We start from the raw sequence: 20,030 nt of genomic DNA, 5'->3' as shown, positions 1-20,030 counted from the left end.
ATCGTCCTTCATCCAGCTCCCTCTGCCATTTACAGCAGCTGGGTGTGCCATTAGTTCCCAGCTACTGGGCGTGTTCCTCATTGAATAGCTAATTTCCAGAAGTGACATCGTACCTGGCCTAATGTCACTTCCGTCTTCAGGCACACAGGGAAACGGAAATGTAAAAGGAAATTATGCTGCATGCTGGCTGTATGGCGGCATCATCTCCATGACAACAGGGATGCATTAGACTCTGTCCCCGATCCCGCACGATAAGTGAGTGAGGCATCATCTATTTCAGCTGTCTCTGGGATCGTGCTACTTATGCTCTCATCGAGGGGCCTGTCTCTCTATTCTCATCATCTCAGCTCTATCAGATGTGGGCAATATGAACTTATTTCATGAGAGTGAGTCTCTCTCTGTCTCTCTCAAGAAGCTGGTAACCAAAACGAGTCTGTGAAGATATTATTTTCTGTCTGACTAAGGATAGGAGGGATGAGGGCGGGGCTGGGCAAGACAGGGGCGGTTAGAATGAATAGAAAGCATGCCTGTGTAGGAGAGAACAACAATGTTTTCAGAAAGTGAGAGGCAGAATTCAGATAAAGGGAAATAAGGTTGTTGGTGAGGAACAGGAAAAGGGTGATTTCTAGACTTTCTAAGCTAGGCAATCAGCTATTAAGAAAATTAATAATGTCAAAGTTGATCAATGATATTTTGCATAGAATTAATAGCAGAATTTAATGTTTGACTGGACTTCCACTTTAAGCCTATGCCAAAGTTCTTAATTTTTGGTTTGAATATTCTAAGATCAGAAAGAAAAAAAAAACAAAAACAGTGCAAGTAAAAATAAATGTCTTCTTGTGGTAAAACTGTCAGCTGCTATTGTAGCAGCATTTTCTTGTTCCCTGTCCAGGGTGTTTCAGAACTGCCCCAACCAATCAGAATGTCATAGGGATGTATTGTAAGTGTCGCTATGCATACCTTTTTTGAAGCCTCTCCGGTGCGGTCTCCAGCGGAAGCTCTGCAGAGAAGACCACTGACAATGGCTGGGAAATGAATGGGAAGCGATGTCACCCATAGAGTTACTATGGGGCTTCCGTTGTCGGCTGCCTCCTCTGCACCTGCCTCCACAGCGAGGCCACAGCTGACAGCTTAGCGTGGGACCGGAGCTACTTAAAAAAAAAAATGATTGAGTGGTTAAAACTGTAGCAGTGCCTACTAGCTCCTAAGCGGGCCGTACAGTGTCATATATTGTTCATTCAGCCTGCGGTCTGACCAAAAGAAATCTAACAGATTCCTCTATCCTTACTAAACAGAGAAGGTGGCCAAATAATCCTGCTTGGATGTTGTATTCTGAAAGCTGTTGAACCATTGACTTTTGTTAAATGGAGCAGGGTCAGCAGGACCACCCACTTAGCAAATGATGGCAGGTTCACCAGGAACCGGCTGAAATTTGCTCAGTGTACGGCCAGCTTTATATTTCCTAGTGTTGCCCAAGTTTATCATATTTATATCACTATCCTGTATAAGCTAGTTCACACCACACCATGCCAAAACATACAGAAGCAAAATTTTAGGTCCAGCTCAGTGGTTAAAAAAATATTAATGTAGGAAGCTCATTACAGGTAATAAAAGTGGATGTAGTAGCAATACAGCAACAAAGATTTCTCCAATTAGTAGTTCCTAAAAAATTGGGCATCTGTCCTGTTCTCCAGTGGTTTGTAGGCTTTGATCAGCTTTATCAAAGTAACATGACTAAACACTAACCATTATGTATGAGCTATTACTGACCAAATCTTATCAAAATTTACATTTGTAGCTTTGTATGAAAATATCATGTAACATATCTTTTATGAGAATACTGTAAGTATATAAACAGTAAAAAAGGGAGGATAGACCATATTGGCCCCAAAAGAATGAGGAAGGAAATGTGGTTACAAAGGATGGGGAGATGGCAAAGGTATTAAATTTAGTCTTAGTCTTTAGTCTTAGCACCCTCATGGCTAACAGAGGACATAATTAGAGATAGATTTGGAAAATGTAACATTGATAAGTCACCGGGACCAGATGGCTTGCACCCGAGGGTCCCTAGGGAACTCAGTCAAGTAATTGCCAGACCATTGTTCCTAATTTTACTGACTGGAATAGTACCAGCTGATTGGAGAAAAGCCATATAGCACCAATATTTAAAAAAGGGTCAAAATGCATCCCTGGGAATTAAAGACCAGTTAGCCTAACATCAATAGTATGCAAGCTCTTAGAGGGGATGATAAGGGACTATATACAAGATTTTAGTAATGAAAATGATATCGTTAGCAGTAATCAGCATGGATTCATGAAGAATCGTTCTTGCCAAACCAATCTATTAACCTTCTATGAGGAGGTGAGTTGCCATCTAGATAAAGGAAGGCCCGTAGACGTGGTGTGTCTGGATTTTGCAAAAGCATTTGACACAATTCCCAATAAACCTTTACTGTACAAAGTAAGGTCCATTGACATGGACCATAGGGTAAGTACATGGATTGAAAACTGGCTACAAGGACGAGTTCAGAGGGTGGTGATAAATGGGGAGTACTCGGAATGGTCAGGGGTGGAAAGAAGGTTCTCCCAGGGTTCTGTTCTAGGACCAATCCTATTTAATTTGTTCATAAACGACCTGGAGGATGGAGTAAACAGTTCAATCTCTGTATTTGCGGACCATACTAAACTAAGCAGGGCAATAATTTCTCTGCAGGATGTGGAAACCTTGCAAGAAGATCTGAACATATTAATGGAGTGGGCAACTACATGGCAAATGAGGTTTAATGTGGAAAAATGTAAAATAAATCATTTGGGTGGCAAAAATATGAATGCAGTCTACTCACTGGGGGGAGAAACTCTGGGGGAATCAAGAATGGAAAAGGACCTAGGGGTCCTAGTAGATGATAAGCTCAGCAATGACATGCAATGCCAAACTGCTGCTAACAAAGCAAACAGAATATTGGCATGCATTAAAAAGGGAATTAACTCAAGAGATAAAGCGATAATTCTCCCACTCTACAAGACTCTGGTCCGGCCTCACCTGGAGCATGCTGTCCAGTTCTGGGCACCAGTTCTCAGGAAGGATGTACTGGAAATGGAGCGAGTACAAAGAAGGGAAACAAAGCTAATAAAGGGACTGGAGGATATTAGTTATGAAGAAAGGTTGCGAACACTGAACTTATTTTCTCTGGAGGAAAGATGCTTGAGAGGGGATATGATTTCAATTTAAAAATACCATACTGGTGACCCCACAATAAGGATAAAACTTTTCCACGGAAGGGAGTTTAACAAGACACGTGGCCACTCATTAAAATGAGAAGAAAAGTAGTTTAACCTTAAACTGCGTAGAGGGTTCTTTACTGAAAGAGCAGCAAGGATGTGGACTTCCCTTCTTCAGGCGGTGGTTTCAGCGGGGGGCATTGATAGTTTCAAAAAACTATTACATAAGCACCTGAACGACTACAACATACAGGGATATACAATGTAATACTGGCATATAATCACACACATACATTGGACTTGTGTCTTTTTTCAATCTCACCTACTATGTAACTGTTTGTTTTTCCACTGATTTATGTTTAAAGGATTAATCTAAAGAACTTTTACTTAATAGAATTATCCATTTGGACTTGAGTAAACCCTCAGTGACATTTATAAACTTTCTTGCTTCTCCCTTATGCTATTCATGCTCTTGTACATGCCCCTGCCAGGACCCACTGTCAGCTTGACAGCTGAATTCCCAGGTTAAAACTAGAAGTCAGTAATACAGGGAATTCAGCTGCCAAATTGCAGCGATTATTCAGTGTAACTTTGCAAAATGTTACAAAATACACTCTTGCAGTCTTGTCAGAGCTAGTCACAAGGTTGTTTGCATTCTGACACCAACTGATGCTACAATGAAAAAATTGGTCTGATCCATAATGAGTACATGGCCACCAGTTCTGAATTGGTAATCTACTTGTTCAAAACAAACCAGCTCTAACATGCAATCCGCAGTAGAAAAGTTCACATTCTTTTCATATCTCTTAAACACTTGAGTATTTTGGTATTATTCTTTTGTGAATTTCCAGTGAGAGCAAAAGCAAGTTTTTTTTTCACAGCTGTTGGTGCAGCCTTGAGGCTTTGCTGCCATATAGAAGAAAACAAAAGCTTTGTTTAAAGATGTACCTTGGTAAAGTTATACTGCATTTCTGTTACAGTGCTGGTATAGGACGTACTGGTGTTCTGATTACCATGGAAACAGCAATGGGTCTGATTGAACAAAACCAACCTGTGTATCCTTTGGATATTGTGAGGCAGATGAGAGACCAGCGGTCTATGATGGTTCAGACATCGGTTAGTAAGAACTTTGTGTTCATCTGATATAAAGATGATTCTTTCATTGTAATATATAAAAAGTCTGTTTACAAACTGTAGTGAGCTAATAATATTACAATGCTAAAACACAGTGTATATGTATACATTAATAAATTGTATATTTCCCTTTTGATGCAAACTTAACCCATATTCTGCACATTATAGATGCTTCAAGCAGTCAATGTGTATGTATAGCCAAACCTCTTTTTTTTATTTTGGATAAATGAGGAAATAGCTGACAAACCTGGCATATTGCTGTCTGTTTTTCATTGGGGAGATTTCACTTCTGTCCAAAAGCCACATCAGCGCATCTCTTTTTCCTGTGACACATTCATTTTGGTATCTGTTTTCTTTACTAAGGACAACTTTAAAGCGGCGTTCCACCCAAAAGTGGAACTTCCGCCGATCTGCTTCCCCAACCCCCCCCCGGTTTGGCACCTTTTGGGGGGGGTACTACTTGTTTTTGACAGGTACCCTTACCCACTTCCGGAAGATGGCGCTGTCCCTCAGAAGTTTGGCTCCCCTCCTCCTTTCCAATTAGAAACTGCAACGCGCTTCGCACATGCGCAGTAGTGGACCGGCTGTGAAGCTGAAAGGCTTCATTGCCAGTTTCCCTAGCGATGAATGGCGGTGGCAGCAGCACCTGTCAGCCAATCCAAAAATAGGCTAGGGGGCCGACCTCATGGGCTCCCTGGACAGGTAAGTGTCCTGATATATCCTAAATAATAGCCAGCAGCTACAGTATTTGCTGACTTTAAAAAAAAAAAATGCCCAGGCAGAGCACCGCTTTAAACAAAGTTATTCAAAAAAAAAGTTAGACTTTACATGTGTAAATGACTTATCTGATCATTTTTCTTTGCAGATCAGAATACAATTTTATGTGCCACTAATGCTTACAGCTTCTTTTATTGCTTGGATTTCTTTTTTAATTTTATAAAGCATAGATAAAAAAGACTATCACAATCAAAATGCACCAGCAATATACCAAACATACTTACGTTTACAATTTTTGAAATGAGAGTACACAAATGTACCCCAGTTTCCGTTAACAAATGACCTACCACCACTTCTTCTGGAGCTCATAATTATTCTCATGATTATGCACTCTTGAAAAAGAACCTGATTGGCGTGATATGCATGGCGCTAATAATTATTCCTCCCCTCTGCATTATTATTTATAGTTTTTTTATCCAAAAGAATGAAAATATGCATACAAAAAAATATAATGTGACGTAGCTGCATTTTTTATTTTTACAAAGAATCGCATTCAATAGGAATGTAACATGTCCAAGCAAGACAGCGTTCAAAGTCACAATGATGAATGCATTAAAGGTTAAGTTCACCTTTAACCACTTCCCATCCATACCCGTATGTCCTTCCATATGGCCCCCAGGAGCGCACACTAGCGTGATCTTGTGACTGCTGTGTCACCGATCCGTTTACCATCAGTGGTGCTCCGTGCTGGTACCATGTGATCGCTGTGACTAATCACAGTGATCACGTCTAGTAGTAAACATGGCTGCCTTTCATACAGCCTTTTACAACTATTATGATCTCTGTGATTGGGGACAGCGATCACATTTCACAGGGCCATGTACTGCCTTCTTGTATCATGTGATAGCTGTAGCCAGTCACAGTAGTTCTCAATGGCTTATGGAATGCAGCCGAGAACTGTTAGAAGCATCTACTTATACAGCCATTATGCCTGTACAAGCAATCAGTGCAAAACAAAATCCTAAATCACTTCCCTAGAGTAGTGCAGTGTTACTCTGCACTGCTCTGGTGATAGAATGTAATTAAAAAAATGGTTTAAAAAAAAGTCATATTGTCCCTGATCACCGCCACAACAGTCATATTATCCCTGATCACCGCCGCACCAGTTACAGTGTCCCTGATCACCGCCGCACCAGTTACAGTGTCCCTGATCACCGCCACACCAGTTACAGTGTCCCTGATCACCGCCACACCATTAATTTTGTACCTGATCACTGCTATGCTACACCAGTGATTTTGTCCTTAATTACCACCACACCAGTTACAGTGTCCCTAATCACTGCCACACTAGTTACAGTGTGCCTGGTCGCTGCCACACTAGTTGCAGTGTCACCACACCGGTTTAAGCCAACAACTGTATCCCTAATTGTCACCACACCAGTAAAGCTGCTTTCTCTGTGTGGTTACCAGCACTAACTGTCAGCTTGACAGCCAAGTCTTGAACAGTGCAGAAGATGGACAGGGCAATGTGATTGGACGGGACCCCCCCCCCTGTCCTTACCACTTTTTCCACATTTTGTTATGTTACAGCCTTATTCCAAAATGGAGTAAATACATTATTTTCCTCAAAATTCTACAAACAATACCCCATAATGACAACATAAAAGAAGTTTGTTTTAAAATCTATTAAAAATAAAAAATGAAAAAAATCATATGTAAGTCATATGTAAGTATTCACAGCCTTTGCTCAAAGCTTTTGCTTTGTTGAAGCACCTTTGGCACCAGGTACAGCCTCAAGTCTTTTTGAGCATGATGCTGCAAGCTTGGCATACATATATTTGATATTTGGCCAGTTTCTCCCGTTCTTCTTTGCAGGACCTCTCAAGCTCCATCAGGTTGGATTGGGGGGGGGGGGGGTGCTGTCAGTACACAGCCATTTGCAGATCTCTCCAGAGATCAGGTTCAAGTTTGGGCTCTCACAGAATTGCCCTGTATCCACCTATTTGTTATCTTGGCTGTGTGCTTAGGGTCATTGTCCTATTGGAGGATGAACCTTTGCCCAAGTCTTAGGTCCAGAACACTCTGGAGCAGGTTTTCATCAAAGATGTCTCTGTATATTGCTGGATTCATCTTTTCTTCAATTCTGAGTAGTCTGCCAGTTCCCTCCACTGAAAGACTTCCCCACAGCATGATGCTGCCACCACCATGCTTCACTGTAGCGATGGTATTGGCCAGGTGATCAGCGGTTTCCTCCAGACTTGCCGCTTGCCATTCAGGCCAAAGTGTTCAATCTTTGTTTCATCAGACCAGAGAATTTTGTTTTTTTTAATGGCCGGAGAGTCCTTCAGGTGCCTTTTGGCAAACTCCAGACAGGCTGTCATGTGCCTTTTACTGAGGAGTGGGTTCTGTCTGGCCCCTCTACAATACAGGCCTGATTGGTGGAGTGCTGCAGAGATCGTTGTTCTTCTGGAAGGTTCTCCTCTCTCCACAGAGAAACGCTGGAGCTCTGTCAGAGTGACCATCGGGTTCTTGGTCACCTCCCTGACTAAGGCCCTTCTCCCCTAATAGCTTAGTTTGGCCGGGCGGCCTGCTCTAGGAAGAGTCCTGGGGGTTCTTCCAAACTTCTTCCATTTATGGATGATGGAGGCCACTGTGCTCATTGGGACATTCAATGCTGCAGAAATGTTCTGTACCCCAGATTTGTGCCTCGAACCAATCCTGTCTCAGAAGTCGACAGACAATTCTTTGGACTTCATGGCTTGGTTTGAGCTCCGACATTCACTGTTAACGGTGGGACCTTATATAGACAGGTGTGTGCCTTTCCAAATCATGTCCAATCAACTGAATTTACCACAGGTGGACTCCAATCAAGTTGTAGAAACATCTCAAGGATGATCAGTGGAAACAGGATGCACCTGAGCTCTATTTTGAGTGTCATGGCAAAGGCTGTGAATATTTACTGTATGTAAATGTGATTTGCAAATATTTCAAACAAACTTCTTTCACGTTGAGATTATGGGGTATTGTTTGTAGAATTTTGAGGAAAATAATGGATTCTATTTTTTAACATAAGATGTGGAAAAAGTGAAGCGCTGTGAATACTTTCCGGATGCACTGTACATGATATCACAGGATTCACAGTCCATGCACATTACAAAAAAAAAGTCAGGTCATGGGGCTTCACTGCAAAAATGAGAATATTGCTTGTTCTCTTATCACAGACCGCAAAATATTTTGGACTGTATCTGCCTTCCTCAAACGTATCTGAAGAAGGCAGATATGATCGAAAGCCTGTGACTTTATCTGTAATAGTCAAGGTCCAGAACCTGTTAATTCTTCCATGTCACCTTAAAACTTACTGGCTTTTCTCTGTGTGTTGCTCCTTTCCTTTCCTTCTCCTTTCTAAGTCTTGGGAGATTTCCATACCTTACATCAATAAAGGTCATATATCCTGGAATAGCTTAATGCAAGCTGGAATATATGCCTGTGTAAATGTAGAAGTTTAGCTACATTGCCGGAAAAATAATTTTCAGTTAAGTAAATACTAAAACTACATAGGCTAAATATTTGATAGACTGTTCATGTATTCATCATGTGGGTTTTTTTTTTTTGTTTTGTTTTTTTTAGAGTCAATACAAGTTTGTTTGTGAAGCCATTCTCCGTGTTTACAGAGACGGATTAGTGCGACCGTTGCATTGCAGTTGATGTAATTTATCTCCCAGTTAAAGGACGTCCACAAAGTACAGGAAAATGTCTGAAAGATTAGCACATTAGTGGCACTTTAAACCTCTGTAAATATTTTTTAATTTATGTACATACAGAATGTGTATATAATATATGTCATGTTATTTGTCCAGAGGTGTATACAATTATTGTAGAGAAATTTGTATAATCACATGAATACTAGATAATACCTTATTTTGCCTTATTATAATGTTTGTGATGGGAGTATACATCCTACTTGGTTCTGTTCAACCACTATTGAGAATAGCCACTGTATTTTTGAAGATATGCTCCAATGAAAAATGGAGTAAAATTATATTCTGTACATGTTAATGGTTCGAATAGTGCCAAAAAAATCTTGCTTTGTAGGAATCATGCAATAAGTTTCCCTATTTGTATTTAAGTTTTTGAAAGTTGTGTTTTGATAAATACTATAATTGTACTTGTATAGAAACAATTTATGGTACAAACAATTAATCAAATATGGTTACATTTCCGCTTTTGCTATAATTATATTTTATTTTTTTAATATACTGACAAAACTATATGTGAAAGGCCCATATAACAGATAATTCTAAGGCATTTTTAAATAGTCACGTCACTGTAAACGTGCATTTCAGTTGTAGGTAAATGCTTGCAAGTGGAGTCACCAGCAGCTTATATTAGATGGGCATGTCAGCAAGCGACTACGGACAAATCACACTGTATAGCTTTGTGCTTGCAGCATGCTTCCACACTGTATACTGTACTAAATGGTGGTCACAGTGTCATTGTATGTTTGTGCTCTTGCAACTGCCGAACAAGGGCATAACTCTTTCAAAGGGAGTAGGAGTCATAGTATTAGTAATACAGATACTGGGCAAAGCCACTTGTGGCTGTCTTTGCCTCTTCTGGACAACTTTAGGCTAGAGATAGTAGGAGGTGTGAAGAAAGGACAAGGAGGCCTTAGATCTCTTCTTTCAGCTTTATACAATTCGCTCTTATACAACACTCCTTTTATCACCTTATAATTCAAGTCACAATATAAAATAGATCCATGCACATAAAAGGATGTTAATGTAAAAAGCTTTGCACCCTGTCTTTCAGTTAAAAGAAAAGCATACCAGAGAAATAGATGAATCTTGCCAAAACTATACATTTTGGCAGCACTTTCTTGTTACATTTTAAAAAATAAGCTGCTCTTTATTTCAAAATGTTTCTGATGTGTAATAAACCATTGGGGAGTTTATAAATGGCCAGCTACTTGTAAAGAACATCAGTCTGGGGGTGTTTGTCTTTTGATGACCAGGCTATTATCTTCTGTAAAATGTGTGGCAGTTGGCAACATTCATTATTGCTTCAGTAATTTCATCACAGTTTTAAAACCCAAATGTATGCCTGCAAAGAAATGGAATAATATTTATCCTTCCCTTTACCTGTACTGCTATTTTTTCTATCTTTAGTACCCAGCACACTTTCAAGTGTTCTCTTGGATTCCTTCCTTCGGCTCCTATATCATCATTGTGCCCTGTATTGATGTAGGGACCAGGCAATGGAATCGCAGCACACAGAGAGTAATCAGGCACCCAACCTTTTCTTTGCAGACATGCCTTTGATTTTAAAATAGAGACAGTCTCTTTAATCTGTTTCTATAGTATAATTTTTTAGTGGCCAACAAAGTAGCTCTTGCTGAATAAATAAGATTTGTAGTAACAGCACATGATCTCAGTCAACAGGACCTTTGCTAATTAGGGCTTATTTGTGTGTACGTTTTTGTGTTGGTGAATGATAAGTTTGATGATATGAGCAACATCTTCTTTTATACTTTCATTTTATATTTTAAAGGCTTTATAGCCTAATATTAAAATTATCATTATCCACAGAGCTCGAATGGGGTTAATTTTCAAAGGTATACTGAAACCAAAAGCTCTCAGTTTCAAGTAATTACTGGTGTGTTGAATTACCTTCCTGTAAACTATACCCCACCTATACATTATGTCATGATAGGATTTACACACCATGGTTTGTGTTTCCCAAAATATGGTAGGAGAGCTTGACACCATCATTTGACTTTGTATTAGCTATAGCAGATGGGCAACACTGAGCATTTTTCTGGTGATTAGTGTTTTTTGTTGGAGAAATAAGCTCATAACAAGTAATTCATCCTAGTGCTGAGCATTAAGTGGTCTCTCGGTCTACAGTATCCACTAACGCATCAGTTTTAGGCGACCGACCCTTTACCAAAGAACAGTGTGTGTGTGTGTGTGTGTGTATGTATGTACTGTATATATATCGAACGGGTTGCTAATATGGCTATTTGAACCCTTAAGCTATGTATTAAAAGTATCTTCATGAGCACTTTTTAAGTTGTTTTTTAGACATGCAATTTAACTCTCTAATCCTTTAGTCCAATTTCTGTTGCATTACTCTATTATACTCTGTTTGAAGTGCCCTTAAAATATTATTGTACTGTACTCTAGAACAAATTCATGGGGGGCTTGTGTCTTCATACTGATTACAAAAAGGGAAATTATCTTCTTTACTCAGTTGGCAAATTATGTGAATAAATTCACAGGACCTAATAAAGCAGTTAAAAACTTAAGTCTATGCAGCACTGATACTACGTTTCTTGTAGGCATTATTTCACATTCAAGCACTTGCCATCTTTTTATACACCCATTTAGGGGTCATAAGGCCATAACCAGTGTCAGTCTCCTACAGCGGGATTCCATAACAATTTTTTAATCCAAATTAAGGTGAATCAGAAATGGAAAGAATACACAATAATTTTCCTTGACTTACTTTTGTTATGATAAATTAAGAATTTTGTTGTTACTCCTTACTAGAATCTCAGATAGCTATAGAGAGTCAGCATGTTTGTCAGTAGCCACATTCGCATTTTGGGTGAACATGACTTTTAATGAGTTCACTTGTGTCCCCTCTAAAATAAAAGGCTGTTATTAAAATGTTGAACTCCTAGAATATAGCTAATAGTCGATAAATGACAGAAACGGTAAAATATTTAATATCACAAATTTCTGCCCTTTGTTGTGTTTTGGTGACAAATTATCTTAAATCTTTCCTCAGTGAAAAATAACTTCTAGTTTAGAAACCCTGGTATTTAAATCATTTATTCTCATTAAGCTGACTAATTTCCTTTGATATTGCAATATCCTACTTTAAAATATCACAAAAGTCTAGTTTGTTTCGGTTAATATCCCAGTAACAATGGAAAAGAATAAATAAATCAAAGAATAAATACTGTCGCTGAAAAAAGAGCACAGATGTTTTGATGAGGTACACTGACCTTGTTTTATTGTCAAAGAATAAATGAACAAGAAATAGTCAAAAGGTCCTGATAAGTAGAATAAGTAGTTTTACAAGCTGGGTATAATAAAATGCATTGATGAAGTGAAATAAAAAGTATTTGTATATTTTTTGTAGGTACATTCATGCTAAATACAATAATATAGCTCAGAAAGAGATTAAATATAATACATAAAAATTCTATTGGGGAACCATTTTAAAGGTATATGAATTCATTATTTACTACTAAGAATGTGCTGCACCTTTGTATACTGGCTTGATTCCTGCAACACTTGTGTAATACTACTAATTTCTGTGGATGATATGACTAAAAATCCATAGAGCGTACACCAAAAGATGCTTTCAAAACATTAGTTTGACTTGTATACATGCTTTAACTGTAAAAAAGAACAGTGTCTGATATTAAAGACCTGCACCAATGGGCTTTGAGTTATGTCAGGTGGCATGAGATTGATATCTGATAGAAACTCTTCTTAGATCACTCAGAATTCATTGACAATTGGAGTTGACCTGCATTTGATCTGGTTAAGCCTAGGTTCACATTGGTCAGATTTGGCATGAGATTTGTCAAATCGGCAGCCATTTCCGGCAATGGCACCACCCTGAATTGGTGCGACGCCGCACCGATTCCCATAAGTGGTTCCTGCACTACTTTTGGCGCTTTGGGTGAGATTTCAATAGACATCTGTGCAGTAAGCTGCACAGATGTCTGTCAAATCGCCCCCGAAGTCAGACTGCTTTGCCAGGTTGAAATCCTGCGAACTCAGCTGAACTTGCACGATTTCTAACCCGCAGCAATGAGAACCTAGGCTTAAGCGGGTTTTGCATTCCTACAGACATGTATGGCAATACAAAAGCCCATTGTCACAGGCCCTAATATAGGTAAGTCTAAATTACCCCATAGCAAAATAATCAGATATCATTTTCGCTGAACTGACTATAGCATGCTAAAATCTGGATTGCAGTACACTTTGCAGACATTCATAGCCTTTTGGGCTGCCTCATTAAAAATAATACTGATAAAGTATATTAAAATACAGTAAATAGCTATATGTCTGTAATGTGAGCTAAACATCTTCTATAGAGACATGCTATAGACTTTGATGCAATAGCCTTTTTCTGCTTTGATTGTGCCTTTGTATAAACACAAGTTCTGATTTGTAGTAGAAGTACAAGTAGAATATAAGTGAAAGTATAAGTATAAAACCTGCTTCTTGAAACTTTGTGCTATTTAGACACATCTGTTTTTGCCAAACTGAAGTATTTTAAAGAATCCAAATATTATATAAATGTATATAAATTAAAGGGTTATAGCAGAAACAAAATGAACATAGAGATGGGAGAGAAAGTAGCCTCCTGCCTAATGTAATTCAAAAGCAATTTCCTCCTCCGGAGAGTAAGTAAGGAATTTCTTGCTGACTGCTGGCACTTGCTAGCTGCCAGTGTGTTCCTGAGAAGATATTAACAGGATCATCTCCCTGATGAAATTCCCATCTGCAGCCCTTTCCATAGTTGGATTGAGAAAGGTACTATGTAGCATGCAGAAGTAGAGGGACTATTGGGAGAACTTTGTCCACAGATTAGCACATAGGGACATGTTTATGAAGTGGCAAATATTTGCCATACTTACCTATTGCTGTTACTAATTTGTCACTTGTTCATCATTAATGCCTGTTTGGTTATACAGTTGTAAAGCACACTTGCCACCTGCACATTTGTCAAATTAGAATCCATTGCCCTGCACATCTGAATTTACAATTCTTCAATTATAAATACACATCTCCAGAACATAGTTACAGCAGTTTCCAGATAGTAAGTCATTGATGTTCGCAGTGATTTGTCACCAATTCCTATGGAGGACTCACTGTATTGACTTCCATGCATTAGCCTTTGCTCACATTAACCATTTGGTGCCCTAAAAAACGTGGACTTTCACCTTTACCAGAATTAGTTCTCTTTACCTACTTGTAACACACTGCATATTTAAAGGAACTTCACTGCTCTAATCTATATTTAAAATTAATTTTATGGGGCCTTTGTATTCATTGATAAAAATTACAAGGCTTCTTCTGAAAGGGGAGAAACACTCAGCTATACACTATTTTTGTCAGCAGACAGGAAGTTGCCGGAACACAGCTGTACTTACTGTATGTAGCTAATGCTACTACGGCCTACTATAGCAAGCACAGCGGCACACTGTTCTGTAATGGAAATAATTTGTTTGGGCCAGGTTGTTTATAGTGAAATTAAACTAGGAATTCTACTTTAAAAAGTGAAATTCACCTTAAAAAAAGGTAAGAGAGCTTGCTGCAATAAACATGTAGACTACCATTTCTAATCTATATTTTATCAGTATAGACACAGGTATAAATAGGTAAAAAATAAAAAAATCTTTTGCTGTTTTGAGCACTTTTGTAGATCTTGATATTTATATAACTGCCATAGTTATGGATGAGCAATATTTTTCATCAATGTTGCAATAATTATTATTTTGCTGAAATTTAGGATCAATGCATTAGGGAATAATTTGTTTCATTGTACTCATTAATTTTTTTTTAAAAAAAGCTTCACTTTTGACCATATTTTATGGATATATATATATATATATATATATATATATATATATATATATAAAATAAATGTGTGTGTGTATGTGTGATGGCTTATCTCGTATAGATGATGATTTATATATATATATATATATATATATATATATATATATATATATATATGTGTGTGTGTGTGTAATGGCTTATCTCGTATAAATGATATTGAATATATTTTAAATATAATTATTGGCAAAGAAAGGCTCCTTAACGCTAATTCTAAAGTATAGCACACTGTAAGGTATGCTTCTCTGTATTTTACAGTTAATTGATCAAACTCTAGAGTTGGGTTGAACCAATCACATAAGCCTGACATGTATTTCCTCCCCATTTTACTTGGCCACCTTGTGGGAATTTCACAAACAATTCAAAAAAGAATAGGGATGCACTCCACCCCAAACCCATCAGGATCCTAAAGCATAACTTTTCTTTAATGAAATATATATATATATATATATATATATATATATATATATAGTATACCAAAGTCAAATAGCCCCACTACCATGTGTGTAATTCTACCCATAGGGTGGTGTGCACGCCACGCACAAAAGGTTTTTGCTGGCTAAATGCCAGAATCACTGGTTAGGGAAGATCACTATGGGTGTTTGTCAAGATGCCCATAAAGGGTACCCTTAACAGTTCCCCAATGTGTCATTTGGGTGGTCAGCAATGACACACCCTCACTGCTTACAGGCTTGGACTGTGCTTGGACTATGGACAGCTATGGACTTGGACTATGCTTTTGGAGAGTGGCTACGGAAGGCCTTGTCTGTCTCACTAAAAGCCAACATGCCACTGTTCCCAACTCCAGCCTGGTATTACGCGAAATCTCTCAATAAATCCTTCACATGTGATATTAGTAAACCTCCCTTTGACTCCTTGCACAGCACCTTAACCTCGCCCTTAAATGTTTGGAGTTGGGTTGTATGTAAGAAAAGAATGAAAAAAACAAATGTTGTCCATTATGTAAGTGTTAATTGGAAATTCCAGGTGGATAAATACAGAGTTAAAAAAAATAAAGAATATTTATGTACTGTTTTACATACTGAAGTGTATGTATTCCTCTCTGCCCATTCCTGTGACGGTGAAGATCTATGTCAGAGATCAAAAATTTAGTTATACTGTAAGCTGCAGGTGTCACTTTGTTAGCTATGCAATGCGGCTATGGTGTGTGATACCCAGGGCTAGCTAAACTAGATTATTTGGCGGGTAAATTTACTTATTGCCAATGTACAACATATTTTGTTACTTTTGGCATTGGTGAATGCAGATTCTCAATGAATAATTGCACCATGGTTTCCCAAGGCTCATCTGATAAACCCAGCATCAGCCTCAGCTTAGGTTTTATTATGAATTGTTCTGGCTGCCTGCCATGCAAGCGTTGAGGCTGATGCACTCCAGAGAAATGCTACATGTGATGTTTTCTTGAGTGCATCATACACATATCATTTCATTCTGGATACATAAAGGGTAAAGCAACGTGATCGCTTCAATTCATCCAACTCCAGCATACACTTCTTTTTCTTTGGAAACCTCACTGTTTCCTTCAATTTCTGAACACTAAACATGGTGGAGGGGGTAGAAAAGAGAAGTAATTGGGGGATTAAAACATTCCTGTCATTTTTTATAAATGCTTATTGCTGTGCAAATAGCAAATTTTGTCATACGTGTCGATAGGGTTTGTCCTTGCATAATTGGTACCACTTTGACATCCATGTGAGATGCTTCTGAGATCGCTTAGTATTCTTGGACATGAGCATCTGACCTGCAGTTGACATCCTTCTTACATGCTTTAGGTGGGCTTTGCATTCCCATAGACCAGTTTGAAATACAAAACAAAATCCACTAAGCAAATAAAAGCCCACTGACACGGTAATAAAGCAAGAACAAATACAGTATATCCTTCTCTTCCTAGTAAGTGCATGGGCATACTTACCTTTGTTCCAAAGTGTTTTTTCCCAAGATCCTTAAAGAAAGATGAGGCATAAGTCATCCTCGGCTACCTTGCTGAAGATGTACCGTTGACTCAAAGCTAAACTCCAGACACGAAAACAAAACTGAGTGCAGTTATGTATTCAATTAAAATCATTAAATTTATTTTTAACGGCAGTTAGTATAGGTACTTGCTCCTCAGCCAGTCAGGCACAGCTGCATACACATACTGTACACTGACAGAATGAGAGCGCAAAGATAAAGCCTGATAGGTCATCTGCTGCTCCTTCATTTACTAAATACAGCCTGGGTGTACCGGATAGATCTGGCTATAGTTCTTAACTGCAGCTGTGAGAAGTCAGATTACCAACCTAAAAACTATAACTTTTTTTTACCCCTGATCGTTCATACACTGTAATAATGTATGCTACTTGAAACATTTGTAAAAAAAAAAAAAAAAAAATCTGGATGTGATTTCCTGATTCAGAAAGTTGTAGGGGATGAGAACTGTTTAAAAATGTATACTGTCCATTTTCTCTCAGGATTTAGCTGTGTAATGCAAACATATAAAATATATTAGGATGTTAATATGAATAATATTGAAGTCCTAGATGTCCCTTCATACATTTTTAAATACATTGGCACCAGTTACAGCTGCTATACTGATATAAAATTGGATGGGTATACAGTTGTAATGGCTAACAAAGCACAACTCCCAAGCTTTTTTTTTTTTTTTATATATGATCCCCGGAACAATAAAAGAGGCTCTCACTTCAATCTGAAACTGTTCTTCCAAGTACATCCTTTTAGCCAGCGTCATTAAACCAAGAAGTCTGAAGAGTGTCACTATAGCAATCTTCGTTCAAAGTGCTTTGATGCAAGGAGCGTCACTCTGTGCATCATCATCATCATCATCATCGGAGGACCCCCCCACATGACATGATTTGCTTGAATACTTTTGAAAATGTAAGTATAAAATGAAAACCTACTGCCCAGGGTACCAAATTTGGTTTTAACATACCTGGAACTCTTGTGTTACAAGAAGGCCTTTAGAGATACAATGGGCCAAAATCTAATGTGGATGGATATCTTTTCACTCAAACAGGCATACAACAATAACTTGCAGACACATTCAAGCAGTTCTTATAAATTATTTATTACTAAATTTTGTTTTTTTGCTGTTGAATTGGTTTAAAAGGAATATTCCATGACAGGATAGGGTTCAGAGTTGCGAATAAGAAAACACTGAGTTTAGAAAATCATTAATTGAATGAATAAATGGAATTTTATGAATGAATGAAATATTGATGTGAAATAAAAATGTAAAAAAAATGATTTATCTGGGGACAATTTCATGATGCATCATGGTATCTATAATGCATATCATTTGTATAGTAGATTATCATTTTCGTTCACACTGATTATGTAAATACTCTAGTCCAATATTCAAATAAAAAAATTGAACAAAGACCTATGAAAAATCAGAGGTAAAGCCTTTCCTCTAGTATTTGTTGACTTTGCTTTATAAAAAAAAAAGTCCCTAGAAAGTTTTGAAAATTTGCTATTACTGTATTGAATGTAAGTTGTTAATAGTGGATTTATTGCTCCTTAGCCATTACAGAACTTCAGATTTTTTGTAAGCTTGTGTGTATAATTACTATTTTGTATGGCATCAAATTATCTGTCAACACAGAATTGTCATATGGTCAGCTAATTAGCAAATGTATTTAAAATATTCTGAGCATTCACATGTAAATCAGTGTACTATGTCCAGAGTTAATTTATGACATTGTTTTACAAATACATTTTCCTACAATTATTTTCTAAGTTTAGGAAAAGATTCTATTGTATATTTTTTTGGTTTGGTACAGTATTGAATATAAACCTAAATGATTGACACCACTGGGTACAAGCTGCTAATGAAATAAAATATCTATTTGATAACTAAATGTGTATTTTTTCATATTTAATGTATTGTGCAAAATTATTACGACTGCAAGAGTAAAATAATTGCATAGAAAGAGTGTACATCACCATCACAGTTTTATTACTGATATGCTAAACTACAATAATAGGACACAAAACTTGGTACATTATGACAGCTGTCCAGATCAAACATACTATAAACTGAAACACTTGCTAGCTGTAAAATGTATTAAGTTTATTAGTTGTGCATCATTAATTATTTATATTTACAGAAAAAAAAAACACAAAAATCCCTAAAATAAATACATTTCATGACACAGCAATGCTATTTAGAAATAAAAGCCACTTATCCCAGTAAATTGAACAGTAGTAAGTTTTTCTTCTCTCTGTGCCATGCCTGGTTATCACTGAAACCAAACTAAGCTCTTGACCAGGGCATCCATTCCGCAGAGAAACAAATTCTATGGCAACGCAAGGTTTAAGTGAGAATAAAAAAACAAAAATGGCAGGCCCCAAGATCACTTGCAGCAGGAAAATTTATATCAAATACTTACCATAATTTTCTATTCCTGATAGGCTCCATGGCAGCATACAAGTGGGTTGACCCCGCCTCCATAACTACCCAGTAGGACCCCTCCCTATACATTTCAGCTGTGAGCTCCTAGCCGTGTTTCGTAACTAGCCTACTCCAAGCATTGGCAAAGGAAAATTACGGTATTTGATATAAATTTTCATTTTCCTGACAGGCTCCATGGCAGCATACATGTGGGAAATAACTCGCCAAACACAATGGGCACAATGCTGAGCAAAGAAAATAAATTTAATTAACACTGTCAACTGACAGCACTTTCAAACCAAAATTAACAGATGACAAGGCGACTGGTTCAACACAATAATGGGAAACGAAAGTATTAATAGATGACCAAGAAGCCGCTCTACATATAACTTCAGGCGCGACATGACGAGAAGCCGCCCAAGAGGTTGAGATACTCCGAGTTGAGTGTGCAGTCACTGCCTCTGGAGGAGCCAAGCCCTTCGCTTTATAAGCCTTTTGAATGGTCTGTACTATCCAAGCAGAAATGGATCTAATTGAAGCCTGTTTTCCTTTATTTTTTCTATGTAGAAGAATGAAAAGAAAGTCCGTTTGTCTAAAAGATTCCGTAACTTCCAAATATTGACTCAAAGTATGTCCCACATCAAGGGGATGGACATCTTGACCCTCTGTTGTCCCAAAGGTAGGCAACACAATTTCTTGATTTTCGTGGAAAATAGATGTTACTTTAGGGTTTGAGCCCAGCATGGGAATTAACACTGCTTTATCTGGAAAAAAGGTCAGGAAAGGCTCTTTTGAACCTAAGTTTCTGATTTCAGACACTCTTTTGGCTGAGGTTACTGCCACCAGGAAGACGGTCTTGAGTGTGAGATCTTTGACTGATAGAGGTTTGTCAGGATCTGTTTCAAGCG

The 20,030-nt window shown here is 37.9% G+C and overlaps 1 protein-coding gene across 4 annotated transcripts in view; it reads left to right on the top strand.

Annotated features, from left to right (window-relative positions):
- The window catches only part of PTPN3 (protein tyrosine phosphatase non-receptor type 3), a 366,738-nt gene that overhangs the window by 313,335 nt on the left and 33,373 nt on the right, over nt 1-20,030 (top strand). For 3 of the 4 annotated variants that reach the window (XM_073630794.1, XM_073630793.1, XM_073630791.1), the window contains exons 26-27: nt 4,200-4,335; nt 8,698-18,589. In XM_073630794.1, coding sequence (XP_073486895.1) covers nt 4,200-4,335; nt 8,698-8,775 — 214 coding nt within the window. In that variant the 3' untranslated portion in view covers nt 8,776-18,589. Of the gene's footprint in view, nt 1-4,199; nt 4,336-8,697; nt 18,590-20,030 lie in introns of those variants that run through there. The other variant, XM_073630792.1, reaches the window with a different exon arrangement.

Source organism: Aquarana catesbeiana, linkage group LG05 (genome assembly GCF_042186555.1).
Source record: "Aquarana catesbeiana isolate 2022-GZ linkage group LG05, ASM4218655v1, whole genome shotgun sequence".
Lineage (NCBI taxonomy): Eukaryota > Metazoa > Chordata > Amphibia > Anura > Ranidae > Aquarana > Aquarana catesbeiana.
This window is presented reverse-complemented; position numbering and strand designations above follow the sequence as displayed.